An 18,360-nucleotide genomic window follows, 5' to 3' on the forward strand; every position below is an offset into this window, starting at 1 on the left:
CCGCCTTTATAACCGCCGGGCCCCGCCCCCCGCGGGCCCCGCCCCCCGCGCCCGGATCACCGCCCCCGGCCGCCCGCCCGCCCCCGCCCGGCCGCGCCGCTGCCAGGCAACCGGCAGGCCCCGCCCCCGCACCGCACTTCCCATTGGTGGGTTCCGGAGACGGGGGAGGGGGCGGGGCCCGCGGGCCGACTGCCGACAGCGATTGGTGGGCAGCGCTGTCGATCGCAGGGGAGGAGGCGGAGGCGCGGCGCGGGCCGCAGCCCCGGGAACAGCCTGGGGGCCGGGCGACAGCCGGGCTGGGGGCGGGGCGGCGTGGGCCGGAGGCGCTGGAGGAGGGGAGCGGAAGGTGGGGGAGCGGGGGCGCTGCGGCGGGCGCGCATGGGGGCGGCCCTCCGCAGAGTCGCGAGTCGCGGCGCCTCTTGGGCGCAGCTCCCGGCGGCGGCGGGGGTCGCGGGCTCGCGCCGGGCGGGGGAAGGTCCCTGGGCGGCCCGAGGCCGGCCGTGTGGGCGCAAGAACGGATGGAGGGAGCCGGCGTGCTGTCTCAGGGTCCGGCGTGGACCCGGAGTTTCGGGAGGTGAGTGTGCGGGCCGGCGGAGTCTCCGGCGGGGAGGAGGATGGGCGGGAGGCTCTTAGGGGGTGGACCCTGGGGAGGATCCTGAGAAGGGCGGATCCTGGGGGTGGATCCTAAGAGGGGTGGACCCTGGGGAGGACCTTGGGAGGGTGGGCTGTGGGAGGGATGGACCCGGGGTGGGGTTGCGTCCTGGGGGAAGACCCTGGGAGGGGAGGACCCTGGGAGGGGAGGACCCTGGGAGGGGTGACCACGGGTGTGGGGTGGGCCCTGAGGAAAATCCTGGGGAGGAGAGAGAGCGTCGTCTGGGACGGAGAGCATTTGCCAGGAAGATCGTAGAGGGGGCCGATGGGGGGTGGGGAGAGAACCCTATGGGGGGGGGGCTTCGGGGCCCCCCCGGGGAGGAGAGGACCCTGCGATGGCAGAAGACCCTTGCTGGGTGCAGTTTCTTTGTGGAGGGAGAACTTCCCTTGAGCGATCAAGGGGTCAGACAGAGCTGCTGGTTTTGGAGGCCTTTCCTGGGAGGTTCTGCTGGGGAAGCTGACCAAGCTGACACACACGGCTCCCCCTGTCATTGCTTTGCGAAAATATTTACATAGATTAGAGTTACATAGAGGAATTATTTGCTTCAGGTTGTAAAACAGCAGATCTGAGTGTTTCCCTCTAATGGAGCTTGACACTCCCCACTAGTATCCCATCCAGGACCGTCGCTCACAGGTCTCCTCAAGCGCAGGTGCCCAGGGGGACACAGACCCGCAAGACGGCTGTGGACAGAACGGGACTCGGGCAAGTCCTGAAGTCACAGCGCCCGGGACCCAAATGGAGTGTGCTCCACTTCGTAGGAGCACCTCCGAGAAAGGGAAGCGACATTCAGGAAGAGCCTGCTTGCTCTATCTGCCAGCCTTCGATCACAGGCAGATCCTTTTTGGTTGAATTTCCTTCCTGATCCCAGCTATGGTTTCCTCTTTTTTCTTTATTGCTTGCAGTGTTTTCAAGTGGATTCCGGGATTCTTTTGGTTGCAAGTGACAGAAAGCCAGTTCAGATGAGCTTTAACTACTGGGGTGTTTATCTGCTTGTGCAGCTGAAGTTGGGACTGTCTTCCTTCCCTTCTTTCCCTCTTCTCCAGGCCAGCTTGATGCTGTGCACGCTTCCGTCCAGCCAGCTCCAGGACTACCATCCGTTGACCTGACCTGGGTCAAGGGCGGAGGTGGAGTAGAGCTGGGTGGGTGGAGGGTAGAGCTGCTGCCTGCCCAAAGGGAAGTGACGTGGTTGGGACCAGAAGAATGACAGGTGGAGGCCCTTAGGAAATGGCGGGGGTAGGGGGGGGGTCTCATCACTGTGGGAGGGGAATCAGCCTGGAGAGTTCTAAGCTGTCCGCTCCTATCAGTCTCAAAACAGTAGAGGGAGGAGAGGGTCCTCTCCAGAGAAGCCTCCGTAGTCCTAAGCACCACCCCACCCTCTAGAAGCTCCTGCTCTTGACTTTCCTGCCCGAGGGCATGCTCACTTTTGGTAGTGGCTGAGGTAGGGGACCCACTTGGAGCCTGGCCTGCCTCCCGGCGTGCTGATGGCCCTGCAGCCCGTCCTGGGGAGGGAAGCCATCAGTCGGCACCTGCCACCAGTGAAAGTGAAGGAGCATTGCACCGAGCATCACCGAGAACCTGGCAGGACCCATGGCAGGCGCAGAGTGAGACGTGGGCGAGGCCGTCCTAGAGAGGCCTGGAGACCTATACCCTGCCTGGTGGCCTCTCTGCACCACCAGACTCCAGAAAGGTCTTCAGCATGGGCGCGCCCACTCCTTCAGATGTGAAGGAGTCTTCAGCGGGGGTCTTAGCCCCCCCGCCTGGGAGACACCAGTGTTCTCTGAGGGTTTTCCTCCTTGTGTGGAAGCCCCTTCCAGTGGTGATGGTGTCTGGGGCGGGGCTAGGGCCAGGGGTAAGGGCCTAGGGCCCGAGCTGTGGACAGGGCTAGATGGCGGGCTGGGTGCTGAGAGGTCAGCCCCTGTGCCAGCTCCCAGAGTTAAGGGGGCACCTTTGTCTTGGCACCTTTTTATTCTGGAGTGTTCTGAGCCCTTTATAAAACCCACTTGTTCTTTCTCCCCTTAACTCGGAGTGTGTGGGGGGCTGTGGGATCGAGTGCCTTGCCTGGAGGTTGGCAGTCAGTGCAGCTGGGAAATCATTGCCTAGACTTGGGGTCTGGCCCGCCCCCTCCAAGACCGGCAAGAGGAAGGCGCTGTCACGATGGAGAAGTCGGAGAGGATTAGCAAGAGGGCCAGCGCCAGCCAAGATGGGCAGCTCCCAGCACGCCGCAGACCGGGGTGGTGTTCTTCCGGCCCTCGGGGCAGAGCTGGGGGGCAGCTCAGGGGTCCCTGAGAAGGCAGGTGCTCTGGCACTCTGTAGCCACCAGCTTCCCTGTCACGCCTGATTGTCGGTCCTCACCTCTGTGGTCTGCGTGACCGGGGCGATGGGTAGCCGTGTGGATCTTCAGCACCCAGCTCTGAACTAGAGGGGCCTCTGGCCCGGGCGCCAGCCCCGGGCCCTGAGGCGTGCAGGCTGCTGGGCCACGGTCGGAGGTGAGAACCCGACCATGTGGGGCGACTGACGCTGACCCCCAGCTCAGCAGACCCCAGCCTGGGTGGCCCAGGAGTAAAGGGCTGGAAGCAGGGAGAATAAAAGTGCGTCTCTTCATCAGCTTATTTTTAGGCGTGTTATATAAGTGGCTTCATCTCAGCGCCACGTAGGGAGGGGGGTCTCAGATTTAATTACAGGATGACAGCCTTGCTTTTCAAGCAAGCTGTTCTCCTGGCAGGCAGGCACAAGGGTTTGTGAATTTTTGCTAAACAGAAGGAGTCCTTTCTGAGGTGGCCACCCAGCAAAACTTTGAAGGGCTTTCACAAACTCCGTGTCTCTTTCTGCCTAACCTGGTTTCTGCCGAGCTTGGCCTAAGGGGTGGCCATTCGGCTCAGATCACAGGGACATGTGTGCTTGCTTGGCAAGGGGGCCATTTCTCTCTTCCTCCGCCTTCCTCCTTCCTCCTGGCTCTCAGAGAAGGAGCCAGCCAATCCAGACTCCTTCTCCTTTTCTCCTTCCTGGATTAAAGCACTTGTAATCGTTAACCAGAAAGTTCCAGGGCCGGAGGGACGGGCCTACCTAGCAGGACCTCACCTTTCCCATCTGCCCCGGCCTGCACTGCTGACCCCGTCCACACCAGGTGCCCCGGGTGACTGGCCTGGGCCAGGGTTATGGCACACCGTCTGATTGTGTCCAGAGGACTGTTTCTGGGTCCTGGCCAGGCCCACGTTCTCCGTGACTGTCCGCAGTATCAGCAAGAAAGCTCGGAGCCGCCTTGCGCTGGAAGCTCGCAGGCCTGGGGGAGCCTGGCTCCTGCCAGCAGGAGGGTCCCCTCAGCAGCCTCCGGCACACCACGGCTTTGTCCAGCACAAAAGCACAGCCACGTTTCCTGCCCCTGCGTTAGGCCTGGTGTCTACCGGCTGGGTGTGCTGGTGAGGGAGTGGACGCAGAGTGGAGGAAGAGCCGGTTACCAGGAGCCAGTCACCGGCACAGCCCAGCGGGGCTTGGGCGCTCCCCCGGCCTCTGTGAGCCCCAGGCGGGGGGAGGTGGGCAGAGCCTCGGGAGACTCGCAGTGCAAACGGCAGGAAGAGCGCCGAGAACTGTGCCTGGCACCTGACAAGCCCTCAAATGTTTTAGAGATTATGGTCAATAGCCCTTAGACGGACATTTCTGGAAAACACCCAGATGCCCCGTAGAAAGGCACATGAAAAGCTGCTCTTTAAAAAGTGGGGATTCCTCCAGGAGACTCCCCAGCCCTTACGTGTGGGCTGTGCGTGGCCACCGCCTTCCCGAGAGCGCGGGAGACGCTGGCAGGCGCGCCTCAGCTAGGGAGCTAGCTCGCGTCCCTGGGACCCCACGGGGCCCTGACGTGATGAGAAGGCCGTCAGCTCTGTGGTCTTCCTCCAAGAGCCCATCACCCCAGTGTAAGCTCCATAGGAACATCACACGCGTCCCCATGGAGGGCCAGCCCAGACCTCGTCCAGCGCCCCCCAGAACTGCCGGGCCCCCCGAAACCAGGGACGGGAGAGACAGCTCAGCCCAGAGGCGCCTGGGGAGACGTGACAACCAGGGGAGAGACAGGGTGTGACAGGAAAACCAAGGAAACCTGAACAGAGTGTGGACTTGTGTTAACAACAGCGAGCCAGACTGGTTCCTGATTTGTGACGCGTGCCCTGCGCCGGCGGCAGGTGCTGACGGCAGGAAACGTGGGGTGGTGTATCTTTGCAATAATGGTGTAAATTGAAAACTGCCCTGAAATTAAAAGTTTATTAAAGGGAGAGGGGCACCAGCCTCCATGCAGCCCGCAGCCCACCCCCCGCCAGAACCCCGCCTCTGCGGGGCCAGCAGGTGGAGCAGTGACCCTGTCCCCACAGAGGGTGCCCTGGGCCAGGTCTGTGGACAGAAGGACAGGAGTGGAGGCCAGGTTAGGGCGGCCGCTCTCCTGCCACCCCAGATGGGGGCTGTCTCCCTCCCCCCTCCCCCGCAGTTTACTCACATTTGCACTTTCCCCAAAACCTGCTCATCCTTGACCTGAACACAGTTTAAAGGCTTTCTCCACTGTGGTCAAAACGTTGGCCCTACACGGGACAGATTCAGCCTGGGCCTGGAGGGATCTGTGCCCTACCTTGCCTGTCCCCGAGGGAGCACAGGGCGTGCCCGGGAAGGGACCCTGTCCCCAAGATCTCTAAGGTCTCTAAGGCCCGGAGCTTGCTTGGGGGACACACACAGAGGAAGATGGAGAAGTGCAGGTCAGGCTCGGGTGTGGCCTCCTGGCCCATGGTTGCTGGGGCTCAGCGTCAGCCTAGAACGTCCCCCCAGCTTCCCTGGGGGCCAGGCCAGCGGGAAGGCCCAAAGGGGCTCCTGGCGGGTGGAGGAGATGGAGGTGCTGGCCGCGTGGCAGGGCTGGGTGGGAGAGGTTCCCCAGCAACCGGCCCCCTTACATAATCCGTGCGCCTCGGCATGACTCCAGGGGCCGTGGGAGGCGGCGCGGGGGTGAGCGCCAGGGCGCGAAGAGGCTCCGACTTTCTCAGGGCTCCTCCCCCCTCTGCATGTCAGCGTCATCCCGCGTCCGCCAGCTCCGGCACCCACCTGCTGATCGTTCCCGGGTAGCTGACAGTGCAGATTTAAATAGTCCCGTCCCTGGGCCTCCTGGGCGGGGTCGGGTGGGGAGGACCTTCGGGGAGCTGCTGAGACACCGAGGCCCAGGACACAGACGCAGGCTGCCTGCCCCGGGCTCGCTCCCCCTCCGCCCCGAGCCGCAGTCTTCGTGCCCTTCTCTCTGCCTCTCATCAGACTCGAGTGGCCCCGACAGTGATGGGAAAGGTGGTTTGGAGCAGAGAGGAGGGGACTTGTTCTCTGGAGTCGGGGCTGCCCTGGGAAACGGGGCCTGGCCTGTCCCGGCGGCCCTCCCCGTCGAGGCAGCCCCCGCCTCCGGGCGCTGCCTGGCGCACACAGATGGCCCCCCTGCCCAGGGTTGCTGCTTCTAATTTCAGCTGCCGGAGGCTCCGCTCGCTCTTTTTTTATTCCATGTTTATTTAAAGCCGGATTTTAAAATGTTGTCTTCAGCCCTGAAATCTGACTTTTTCTTCTCGCTGCAGATCCTGAAACCCCTGGGCGGCGCTGAGGCCCACTCGGGCTCGGCCTGTGGGTGGCCCGCCGGGGGTCAAAGCTGCCCCGCTGTCCGGCGTGCACGTGGACATCTGCCAAGACTGGCCCAGCGGCGCGTCCCTGGTTCCCGACTGCGGCCGCCCTGTCGTCTCCCTGCCTAGGGTGGCTCCTTGTGTGGGGGGCTCTCCTGGGCCAGGTGTGTCCCCTGGACGTGGCACAGGGACATGTGAGGTCCCGTCCCCTTGGGTAGCACATGAGTACAGTTATCCTCTGCTGCGGCTGCCCCTAGAATGTGCTAGAATAACCGTGATGCAACCGGCCAGGCAGAGAGCAGAGCGGGCCAAGGGGCCAGGCTGGCTCCGGTGCCCGGGCGTGTGCAGGTGGACACCCGTGGGGGACAGAGGGTATTTGGCTACGAGCTCCTGGAGCAAATGGTAGGGAATTCTGGGAAGAGGAGTCTGGGGTCTTGGGGAGAGCGATGCCCATAGTCCAGGTCCACAGGGCAGCCCGACCGAGAAGCCGCAGAAGCACCTGGCCTCTGGCAGGGGCAGGGTGGGCAGTGGGCTGGGGACGCTGGGCCAGTCCCTTCTGCGGTCCCTCCGGGACACAGGCTGCAGCTGGGGCTGGCACTGGGCTCCACATCTCGAGGAGCCAGGCCACCGCCACGCTTCCAGATCCCAAAGAAGTGTGGAGTTTCAGAACTGCTTCCCTGGCAGGTCTGGTCGGAAGGTGACGTGACTTTGAGAAAAATCATTTTAGTTTTCTAGCTTGAGAATATGATTTACGCCATCAGGCTTTTCTCTTTCTCTCTCTCAAGAGCTGGAAGAAACAGACATTTTTGCAGAGGCTCCTGGAAACTTTGGCTGTCGCCTGGATGTCCCTATGAAAAGAACATTCCACCCGTGGGGAAAAACAACTTAAACAGCTTGGGGTGACATTTAACCTCCACACCGACCATGTGGCCTTTACAGAGTGCCACTCTGTGGGGACAGAAGCGAGGCCTCAGGGGAGCTCGGGCAGCTCTGCTGTTAATTCACACCCAGATTCCGAGACTTTCTCTGCACCGCAGGTGCCAACAGTCCTTTGTGCGGCCTCAGGGGCTGGTGTGTTGGGTTCAGTTGTAATTTTCCTTCATTCTTTGGCCTGCAGAGTTCCTGCTGGGAAACGTCAGTGACCTTGATTCTGCATCAGGAGAGTAAAAGCCGACACTCTTCCTGCGGGGACACAGGCTCCTTGTTGGAGAGCCAACGTGGGATTTCAGTGCAGCGTGGCTGGGAAGTTGAGCTGGTAATTTGCAGGCGGTTGGGACAGGTCTGATCTGACTGGGAGTGTCAGTCCTAGGACAGCCCTGCGTGGCTTTGCTGGATGGGCAACCCCCCGTCGTCTGAGGGAGGTATAGAGGCCGAGGGTGCAGGTGCATTTGAGTTTATGCCGAGCTCCGCCTGCAGGAGCAGGGGGCCTGGCAGCTGGGCCCCCTGGTCTGCGGAGAGGAGGCAGGGCGCTGGCCTGGGCCAGTGGGCAGGGACTGAGCATCGGGGAGCCTTCACTGCCACCTGGTGGACGGCCCAGAAAGGTGATGGGGCCTGGTGGCCCTTGCAGAGAGACGTGGCCCAGGCAAGGCGGGGATGTGCAGAGCATCTTCGAGGACAGTCGGGATGCAGGAATGGGTGGGATGGTGACAGGGACAGGGCAGCCATGGACTCCGGTCGTGTCAGTCCTCGTGCTTGCCCGAGTCTGGGCAGTCGGCCGGTGGCTGCAGCGCTCCGGGTCTGAGGGACGGGAAATTCTCTGATGATGTTCGAGGCCCCGCAAAGCCATAGACCTCCGGGAGCCTGTCCTCCTGGGGCCCAGCGAGGAAGGAAAGGTCATACGTGTGAGAGAGGATGGGGTCCCCTCCCCTGACAGCCCTGGCTGTGACCCGTATCTTCAGAAGCCCCTGTGAGCTCGTGTTTGAAGACTGAGGTGAAGATCACGTAACAGAGGAAGCGTTTTCGAAGTGTGCAGCTCCGTCCTCATTACAGGCGTCGAGTGCGTTCACCGCGCCCTGCGCCCACCTCCCCCATCTGGTTCCGGAGCACTGTCATCCGCTCGAGGGGAGCCCCGGCCCGCCCGCGGCTGGCGCCTGCTCTCTGCATCCGTGGGCTTCTCGTCAGTGCGATCCTACCCCGTGTGATCTTTTGCGTTTGGCGCATGTCTTGGGCGTCCGCCGTGTGGCAGCTCCCTGGTCCTCTTCACGGCTGAGTACTATGCGCCGCGTGCTGTCCGTCCACAGTGGGGCCGCGGGAAGGTCTGCGCCTTCGGGGGACCGTGGGCGGTGCTGCCGCCAACCCGCACACGCACGTTTCTGTTGGAACGCTGTTTTCAGGTCCGTGGCGTGTGTCTCCAGGGGTGGGCCTGCTGGGTCACGTGGTGACTCTATGTTTAGCTTTTTGAGGAACCACCCAGCTGTTCCTCCTAGTGACTCACGATCCACATCCCCACCAGCACCACGCAAGGGCTCGGATTTCTCCACTTCCTCACTGGCTTTGTGATTTGTTTTTTGGGTCTGGCCATCCTGGTGGATGGGAGGTGATGTCCCAGTGTGGTTTTGATTTGCATTTCCCTGAAGCCTCGTGACAGGGGGCACCTTGGCACGTGTGTGGCGCTTTCCTTGGAGGAGCCAGACTTCTCTAGAATTTCGTTATTTCAGAACTCCATCAGGGAAGTGAGCCCTGGAGGCCAGACGGCCGTTCTCAGAGGCTTCTGACCAAAACTCGGCCCCTGTCCGCCCAGCTACCGAAGGGACTCCCTGGACCCAGTTCAGCTGCGTCCTGCAGCCCAGGCAGAGCCCCAGAAGCAGCAGGGACCACGGGCCACTCTGTGAGTTGAGCAATTCCTGGGTGCATTCCGGATGGAGCCCCCTGGCCTGAAGACGGTCCCGGGCTGTCCGGCATCTGAGATGTCTTCGAGGACCTGCAGCCCCTCCCCTGCCCGGTGCTCTCAGGGAAGAAACAGGGCAGTTGCCCTCAGACACGCAGAGTGAATGGAAGTGCTGACCTGTTGCCTGCGGATGCTTTGGGTGGGAGCCCGGACCATCTGTGGCCCTGGCAGGACTGGGCTGCCAGGTGGTGTCCGGGAGCCAGGGAGCTGGGCTCCAGCAACCTGCCCAAGGCCTCTGACCACCAGCCCCCGGGACAGGTGGGGTGGGACCAGGCTTCAGCCTTGTCACACAGAGGCCAGGACCTGGGAGGGGCTTTCCCTGGGCCACGAGACCTCCCTCTCCCCACCCAGGGCCCTGGGCCGCTGCATCTGCATCCTGGTGGTCAAGAGCCTCAGGCTTGAGCAGCATCGGGCTTTGTCAGGAGATCGGGTAGGTGACTGGGGACCTGGAGAGCTACCTGGTCCATCTAGCGGCCCCCGACCCCGGGGTCACGCTGCCGCACCACGGCCCTCCCGGCCTGCCCAGACGCCTCCCACCCCGGGCCTGGCCCTCCTGTCCTCTGGCGGGCCATCTTGCCCAACCGTGGTGAGGAACCCGGAGCCGGGAAGGGGGATCTGACGGTGCACACACATGGTCTTCGGCAGAGGGTTTAAGCCGTGGGAGCCACTGGAGGCCTCTTTCTCCTTGCCGTACGCCCAGGCCCTTCGAAGGCTGTGTATCGAAGGGGGCCTGCCGGAAGCTTCCTCACCGCGCGCCCCCCCCCCCCCAAGAGCTGCCAATATCGAAGGCCCGTGATTCAGATTTTCTCAAAGCAGGCGCAAGCAACGCTTCCGACGGCTCTCAGATGCTCCAACAGGGCAAGCTCTGTATTTTGTCCTTTTCCTATTTTGTAGCGGGCACCCTGGCCTGGCACCTGCTACTCCATCCTAGGCAGTGGAAGTCTGTTTCCCGAGTCTAAAATTCTAATTTGCTTCCAGTAGTTCATTGCTAGTAAATAGAAATACGTATGGAATTTTATACAGTGACCTGGTAGTCCATAAGCTCACTAACCTGCTGGTTAGTTCTCACAGATTTCCTGTAGATTCCTTCGGGTTTTTGTTTTTGTTTTTTTTTAAGATTTTATCCATTTATTTGACAGCGAGAGCAGGAACACAAGCAGGGGGAGTGGGAGAGGGAGAAGCAGGCTTCCTGCTGAGCAGGGAGCCCAACGTGGGGCTTGATCCCAGGACTCTGGGATCATGACCCGAGCTGAAGGCAGACGCCCAACGACTGGGCCACCCAGGCACCCCATCCTTCAGGGTTTTCTACGTACATAGTCACATTGCCACAACTAGAAACTTATCTTTCTTCCTTCCCAACGTGTGTGCATTTGATTTCTCTCCTGATGCTGCTGACTAGGACCCCCAATGAGATGTTGCATAGAAGTGACCAGAGGAGTCCCCTTGCCTGGTTCCCCGTCTTATGGGGGAAGAGCATTCAGCCCTTTGCCATTAAGCATTCTGTTAGCTGTAGGGTTTTGCAGATGCCTTTTATAAAGAAGTTCCCTCTTTTCCTAGTTTGCAAAGTTTTTTTTAATGCTAGCTGCTCAATTTTGTCACATGCTTTTCTTGCATCTACTGAGATGTCATCAGACTTTCTTTAGTCTGTTGATATTGTGAATTACATTGATTGATATCTGTATGCTGAATGAACCTTACATTTCCAGGATAAACCCCTACATTTCTGGGATAAACCCCATTTGATTGATCCCAGAATCAAGTTATTCCAGGATAAAGAGCCCTTCTTACATATTGCTGGATTAGGTTTGCTCCTGTTTTGCTGAGGATCTTGTGTCTGTGTTCATGCTGGATGCTGGTAGAGTACGTTGAGAAGCACTCCCTCATCGGCTTTCCCTGAGTTCGTGCAAAATTGCTATGATGTCTCCCCTTGGTGTCTAGCGGGACTGCATTTCTTTAGCAGACACGAGTGCGCGCCCCATCCGGGCAGCCTCGACGAGCTGCCTGGTGTGTGGTTTTCAAGGAATTGGTCCCTTTCTTCTAGATTGATGAATTCACAGGCATAAAACTAATATTTCCTTAATGTACTTTTACTGTTTACAGGGTCTCTAGTGATGGTTCCCTTTCATTCCCGATGTTGTAATTTGTGCCTCCTTTGTCCTGGTCAGTCTGGCTCAGGCTCATCAAATTGACTGAGCTTGGGGCGCCTGGGTGGCTCAGTTGGTTAAGCAACTGCCTTCGGCTCAGGTCATGATCCTGGAGTCCCGGGATCGAGTCCCACATCGGGCTCCCTGCTCGGCGGGGAGTCTGCTTCTCCCTCTGATCCTCCCCTTCTCATGCTTTCTGTCTCCCATTCTCTCTCAGATAAATAAATAAAATCTTTAAAAAAAAAAAAAAATTGACTGAGCTTGCCAAATAACTGCGTTTTGCTGTCACTGATTTTTCTTTCATGTTTTTGTCTTCATTGATTTCTGCTGTTATTTCTTTTGTTCTGATTACCTTGGATTTAATTTGCCCCTTTTCTAATTAATTAAGGTGAAAGTTTAGCTCATTGATTAGAAACTTTCCTTTTAAAAAAATATGCATTTAGTATTATGAATTTCCCTCAGAGGAAAAGTACTACTTTAGCTATAGTCCACAAATGTTAATGTTTTAATTTTCATTCACTTAAAAAATATTTTCTAACTTCTCTTGTGAATTCCTCTTTACCCCATTGTTTAATATCTGTGGATCTTTCAGAGACCTGTCATTGATTTCCAGTCATTACTTTATGGTCTGAGAACATACTTTGTAGGATTTCAATTTTTTTTTTTTAAATTTTGTTCAGGTTTACGGGATGGCCCAGAACACGGTGCATGTTGGTGAGCGTTCTGTGTTGCGTGAACAGAATGTGCGCTCTGCAGTGGGTGAGTCGGTCCGGCTGGTCTCCATCCTCATCCTGGAAGCCTTGCTGCCTCGTGTCCAGCCTCCAAGAGATGGTCCGTCCTTTGGTTCTGCCACTTGTGCGTTGAAGTGCTGTGGTTCTATGGGTACTCGGACTGCGATGTCTGCCTTTGTCACATAACGCCCCCCCCCCCCCCGTCTCGGCGATATTCGTCTTGAAATCCACGCTGTCTGATGCTGACGTGACCACTGCAGCTTTCCCCGGATTCGCATCTCCCAAGATACATTTTCCCCATCTTTTTATTTTTTTCCTGTCTTTATATTAAAGTGGGCTTCTGAGACATGGCACAGTCAGGCTTTTTGTTTTTTATTCACAATCTATCTTTAACTGGTGTGTTTGGACTGTTTATATTTAATGTGGTTATTAAGAATTGATTTTAGATCCACCACTTTGTTCTCTCTGTCCCTCTGTTACCCCTTTCCTGCCTTCTTTCGGATTGTTTGAAAACCTTCGGATTTTTGGCTGCATCTGTGTGTACGTGTGGTCACACTAGGGGTTTCCGCTATACACCCACCCTTCTGCAGGGGATTTGGAGTTAACTGCAGACGCCTTACCCCCTCCTTTCATGTCACAGCTGTGGGCATTCACAGGTGTTGAAAACCCCACCAGTGTTTGAATTTTTGCTTTCAGCAGTCACATACGTTTTTAAAAACCTGAGAAGGAAAATTATCTTTTCAATTTACTCAGATATTGACCATTTCTGTTGTTTTTCCCCCATTCCTGAAGACACACATGTCCATGTGGCATCATTTTCTGGCGGCCTGAAAAGCGTCCTCAGTAGCTCCTTTCGAGCAGGTCCGCACAACCAGCTCTTTCCCTTTGCTGAAGAGTGTTCTCGCTTTTCCTTCCTCCCCAAAGCTCTGGGCTGACCGTTGTCTTCAGAGACTTTCAAGACCCGCTTCCCCATCTTCTGGCCCCTGTGGTTTCTGATCCCAGTGCTTGTTTGGATCATTGTTCCTCTCTACAGCTTTCATTTCCACCTGGAGCCTTCCAGATTTTTTTTCTTTGCCTTCAATTTTTAGCAGTTTAATTATGATATGTCTAGGCACGGCTTTCTTTGGATTGGCCCTGTTGGGGGGTCACTGCAATTCTTGTCTGTAAGTTGAAGTCTTTCCTCAAATGTGAGAACTTTTCGGCCAGTCTTTCTCCAAAAAATTTTTTTTCCTGCTATCATGTTCTCCTCTCTTGGGATTTTAGTAACACAGCATTGGACCTTCGCATCCTGTCTCACTGGTCCTGAGGCATGGACTTGCCCCGAGGCATGGACTTGCCCCCACACTTCCGTCTCTTCTCCAGACCAGATGATTTCTGTTGGCTGATCGTCCAGCTCATAGTCTTTCCTTGGACACCTCCTTTCTGCAGTTGAGCTTGTTAATTTTTTGTATTTTTGGTATATTTTTCAGTTCTGAAATTTACATCTCGTTCTTTTGTATCCTCTCTACTCCCCAACTGAGATCTTTCCATCTGTTTCCAGTGTGTTTAACTTTACCTTCTGTGACATAGTTCCGATAATCCCGCCACCTGGATCTGAGTTGGCATCTACTGATTGTCTTTTCCCTTGGAAGCTGGTCACGTTTTCATGATTCTTTGTTCTAATCCGGCATTTTGGCTGCTGTGTTGTGTCGACTCTGGGTCTGTCATGATCCTCTGGAGAACAAGGATTTTTGTCCCAGCAGCCTGTCAGCCTGGCTGGTTCAGACCACAGGTTCTGCTGGCCTCCAGTGGCCACTCTGAGCTTCGACTGTTCTTGTGCACATGGATGTGGACAGGGCGGCAGGGCCTCCCTCCTGAGTTTGTGGCCAGTGAGTGACCACGGAGAGGAGCTGGCACCTCCAGAAGCCCCCGTGTTGTCAGGACAATGCCCCACACTCTGCCTGATGTCCCCCAATTCTCTCCCTGGGTAGGGCAGGGTTTCAGGGAGACCCTAAGGGGTGGCTGTAGGTGGGGAGGAGGCCTCCCTAGGGCAGGGCACACAGATGGGCCAGGGAGACCCCATTCCGTAACTGGGTGCCCCACCTCATCCTGGGTGGTGCCCCCATCTCATCCTGGGTGCCCCCGCCTCCCCACCCCCTGCTTTTAAACTTTCATGCTGCCTGTACTGGGGACAAATGTGCATCCCACCAAAATGGTCCCCGAGCCCAGTCCTCACCCCTCCTTCCTGTCCCAGCTCCCCAGGTAGTCCTCTCTAGTCTGATGGCCCCATGGCCCCCCTGTAGGCCTCTCCCACCTGTTTCCCTAGCCCCCACTGATCTTGGGCAGGATACCAGCTCTGCCACCAGAGGTTTGAACTCAGTTCTCACTTGTCTGTAGTGTTCCTGAGGGCTATGCCCTGTAGAACAAAGTTGCGTCAGGGTCACATCACTGGTATTTTAAGACCAGGGTTCAGTGCTGGGCAGGATCAATGTGAGGCTCATCCTAGCAGGAGGGGTCACCCCGGCCCCCCCCCCCCCGCCCCACATGGGCTGGCAAGCCAGGCAACCTCTAGGGCCAGAGCCTAGGAGTCAGCTCAAGGTCATGCTGGGTTTCAGGGCATAACCTCCCTAGGTGAACAGAATAAATGTGTAAACAGAGAAAAGGTGATTAATTGGTACGTAAGATCTAACTTCTTGGACAGTGTGAGAGGACAAGATTCCCTCCCCAACTTTTGGGCTGTTTCAGGAGATGGGGGTGCCCCTCGCCCGGGTCAGGACGCCCAGGCTGCTTGCGGTGTTCCCCATGCCAGGGAGTGGGCCATGCAGACCCAGGCGGGTTCTCCAGGCGCTCACCAGGGGGGCAGTTGGAGCCCTGACATCCCACCATGCAGCTCCCGTGACGAAGCCCTCAGGGAGGCCAGCCTGTGACTGCAAAGGGCAGGCTTGCAGACAACCCTGAGCTCTGGGGTCCTGGGGAGCAGACGGAAAGGAGATGGGTCCACCCTGCCAGTGGGGTCTGCACCTCCCCCAACCAGGCCGTCCATTCCCTCCACGCTCTTGGACCTGCAGCTGCAGAGTGGGACAGGGTCGCTGGATGGAAAGGCCGCCTGCGCCTCCTTGTCTCTCAGAACTGCCCTCAGGGCCATTGTGCAGTCTTGGGGGTGGCTGGCTGTGTTACCGGAAACATGGGTGGGGCCCAGCAGCCAGCCTGGCACCGGCAATGCCAGTTTCCCCAAATTACCTGGCAGAGCGCCCTCTCCTGGCTGAGGCCGGCATTACACCTCCAAACCCAGGTTTTCAGCTCGGGTCTCACCCCCACCCCCCCGGGGCAATTCGGCTGCATCCCATCATGCCCTCCGACTGAAGGGCACGGAAGCCCCCATAAGTGGGACACCCCCCATCCTTCTCCTTGCTGTCGCCTGCTCACTCCCTGGGGCATCTGGCTTCCCATCTGGGCACTGGGACTCCAAACGAGCCCCCCTCCTGGAGGAGGTACCCAACTGACCAGCCTCCCTCACCCCAAGGGGTCTGAGGCCGGCCTCAGTGAATGAGGGGACCACCAGTGTCTGTTCCCCTGGAGGAGGACCAGGACCCTACCCTGCACCTTGCTACACGAAGCTGCCCTGAGGGGATGGCCAGAGCCCAGGGTGCGGTCAGTGCTGGAGCCCCACCCGGCGCACTGAGGACCTTCACCTGCCCCTGCGTCCCCAGCCCCCACGTGGTGCTCCTGAGGCAGGCGCCCTCGAGTGAATGCCCTGTGCGGGTCAAGGGGCCGTATCTCAGGGACCCGAGAGGAGAAGAGCCACACTTTAACCCACCCAGGTGCTCCCATGGACCCTACTCCATGAGGCAGCAGACCATGCAGGCATCAACTTTAATATGGGGCTGACCTGTTGGGGGGCTGGGAGGATCCCCTTTCTGTTCTTGTTGGGAGGGAGATATCATCGGGATTGTCTAATACCAAGATGAACCGTCAGATAGAGAGCCGCGATCACCCCCCACAGCGTCCGCCCGGTCGGAGAGCCCCGGGTGCAGCTTCCCAGGCAACAGGGGCTGCACCCACCCGAGTGGGCCCGTCAGCACCTCCGGGAAGCCCTGGGAGACCACCGGCTCTCCAGGAACGTCCCTTTGCAGTGGGGCCGAGCTCCCGCTGGTGATGAGGGCTGGTCGGGGCTCCGCAGCCACCAAGCCAGCAGGGGTGGTCCCCCTCCTCGCCGGCCCAACGCCCCCAAACACCGACACAGAGGAGGACTGGTTTCCAGCCCTGAAGCGACAAGGAGACTGGGCAGGTCAGGAAGCCAGGCCATGGCAGGGACTCCCTCACGGAAGCCGCCGGCCGACGGCAGCAGCAAGAAGTGAGCAAAGGGCGGGCAAGGAAGCTGGGTTCGACACGCCCTCGAAAGAAGAGAGCGAGCTGCGGAGAAGGCGGCCGTGGAGCCTCGCGAGGCCGGGGACAGGAGTGTGGCCAGCACCAGGAGCGCTGGGTCTGCCTGTGGCTGCGTGGGAGCCACAGCGTCAGAGGCCGTGTGTGGCCGGAGGGTCTGAACGTTGCCATTTAATCCAGAAATGAGAGCAAGACAGCAGCACCAGGGAAGCGCCCGTCCGCAGTCACCCTGGGATGGAGCCCTGGGTGCGCCACGCTGCTCCGTCAGCACCTGACCGGCCTGGCCTGGCGCCGGCCTCCTGGGAGCCGGGCCGGGCTGGCCACGCACCCAAACTCTATGGGCCCCAGTCTCTGGGGAGTCCCCGCCAGTCCTGGAAGAGGAGGCCAAGTTACGAGGCTGCCACCAGTTCCACCTGCTTGGGCCTGGCCTCGCGGGGGACTTGCTCTGCGGAGGAAAGAAAGAGGTGTCTGTCGAGTAGAGAAGACCCCAAAGGCAGAAGGAAGGAGGGTGGCGAGGAGCCTGGTCCCACGCGGCGCACTCCGGGAGGGGCCTGGCATGAAGGAGGAACGGGGAAAGGGGCAGAAAGAAACACGGAGGGACCACCAGCCACACGGGGCCCCAGCGGCGAGTGACACCACAGGGCCCTGCTATTCAGAGGACAGCTCGTCCTGGCCGGACTCGGCCTTTCCCCAGCTCTGCCTCTCTGAAGGGGGTCAGGCTCCACCAGGTCACCCCCACCCCAGAGACCCAGGCCCGACCCCAGAGTGAGGCCCGTGCTCCTGAGCTGGCTCCAGCAGGCCGCCTACCCAGCTGGGGAGGTGTGCACCAACCTCCACCAAGCAGGAAGCGAAGGACCTCGCGGCCCGGGCATTGCTCTTTGTTCTAGAACCCACTGTTCTCCAAAGGACAGGACAAGAAGCATACCTGGTTTCCTTTCGGGAAGCGGCTCTGAAGGGACCTCTGGGAGCTCTATCTGCTCCTACAAGAAACAGGGCGGAGGCTGTAGGACACCATCTGAATGAGAAGCCTCCCCGCCAAAGCTCCAGAGCGCCACATCTGCAGCGTCCGGCACCTCCGAGACCTGCATCACCCCAGGGGGCTTCCCTGGAGACCCCGGTTCACACCCTGGCCGTGCAGACACGCGTGGGCTCAGGAACACGCACGCACACGGGTCCCGGAGCTGCAGAGGCGCCCCGGCTGTGCTCGCTCTGGGGCAGGACTGTGGTGGAGCTGCCGGTCCCGGGGGGGCACTGGGCTGCCTCGGGGGCAACGCATGGCAGTTCACCTCCCAGCCGGCTCCCCTGGCAGCTCAGGGGGCACTTGGGTCCTCGGGAGGAAGGACATCAGGAGGCAGGTGCCCACGGGACACTGAAGGGCAGACAGCAGCAACCCTAACTAGCTGCTGCTCCTGCAGGTACGGGGAGTGGCAGGTGGGGGCCACAGTGAGCCCGTGGAGCCCTGAGGCGGTGGCCCAGAGACAGGGATCGCTGTCAGGGAGCGGACACAGGCCTCGGGGCCTGCGCGCGACAGTGAGTGACCTGGCCACAACAGGAAAGACCACTCATGTGATCACGAAACCACACTCTGTCCCTCTGAAGGGTCTGAGTGAGGAGTCAGAGCATTTCTGCGCTGTCCAGGCATGCCTGGCTACAGGCTGCCCCAGGCGCCTGCAACGTTCTCGGGTGGACAACCCAGGACACCGTTCTCTCCAGGCCAGTCTCCCCTGCTGTCAGCCAGGTACACAAGGAGACGGGGCCTCAGTGCAGGACAAATTCTAGTCGCTTTAGGAACACCAGCTGCAAAACCAGGATTGTGTGCTCATGTGACAGCTGATGCAGGTGTTCACCCAAGGCCAAGGACCATGACGAGCAGAAGCCTCCTGGGGGTCCGATCACCTGAGTGACTGTGCTCCGTCCTGGGAGGTCCTATCACCTGAGTGACTGTGCTCAGTCCTGGGGG

The 18,360-nt window shown here is 59.1% G+C and overlaps 1 protein-coding gene and 1 long non-coding RNA gene across 4 annotated transcripts in view; one reads left to right on the forward strand and one right to left on the reverse strand.

Moving 5' to 3' along the window:
* Positions 1 to 381: 381 nt before the first annotated feature.
* Positions 382 to 12,391, forward strand: LOC118024186. Of its 2 annotated transcripts, none has more exons than XR_004683015.1 (4): positions 382 to 574; positions 6,235 to 6,440; positions 7,062 to 9,593; positions 11,988 to 12,391. It is a non-coding gene; the product is annotated as an uncharacterized LOC118024186 (long non-coding RNA). The 2 variants fall into 2 exon arrangements; XR_004683016.1 differs by having other exon boundaries at positions 7,062 to 8,609.
* Positions 12,392 to 15,831: 3,440 nt separating this feature from the next.
* CHMP6 (charged multivesicular body protein 6) overlaps positions 15,832 to 18,360 on the reverse strand; it is a 7,051-nt gene continuing 4,522 nt past the window's right edge. For both annotated transcript variants that reach the window (XM_035025827.1, XM_035025826.1), the window contains 2 exons: positions 17,326 to 17,380; positions 15,832 to 16,845 (listed from right to left, as the gene is read on the reverse strand). In XM_035025827.1, the coding sequence (XP_034881718.1) occupies positions 16,790 to 16,845; positions 17,326 to 17,380 (111 nt within the window). In that variant the 3' untranslated portion in view covers positions 15,832 to 16,789. The remainder of the gene's footprint in view (positions 16,846 to 17,325; positions 17,381 to 18,360) is intronic.

Source organism: Mirounga leonina, unplaced genomic scaffold (genome assembly GCF_011800145.1).
Source record: "Mirounga leonina isolate KUSES-001 unplaced genomic scaffold, KU_Mleo_1.0 Mir_197, whole genome shotgun sequence".
NCBI classification, from domain to species: domain Eukaryota; kingdom Metazoa; phylum Chordata; class Mammalia; order Carnivora; family Phocidae; genus Mirounga; species Mirounga leonina.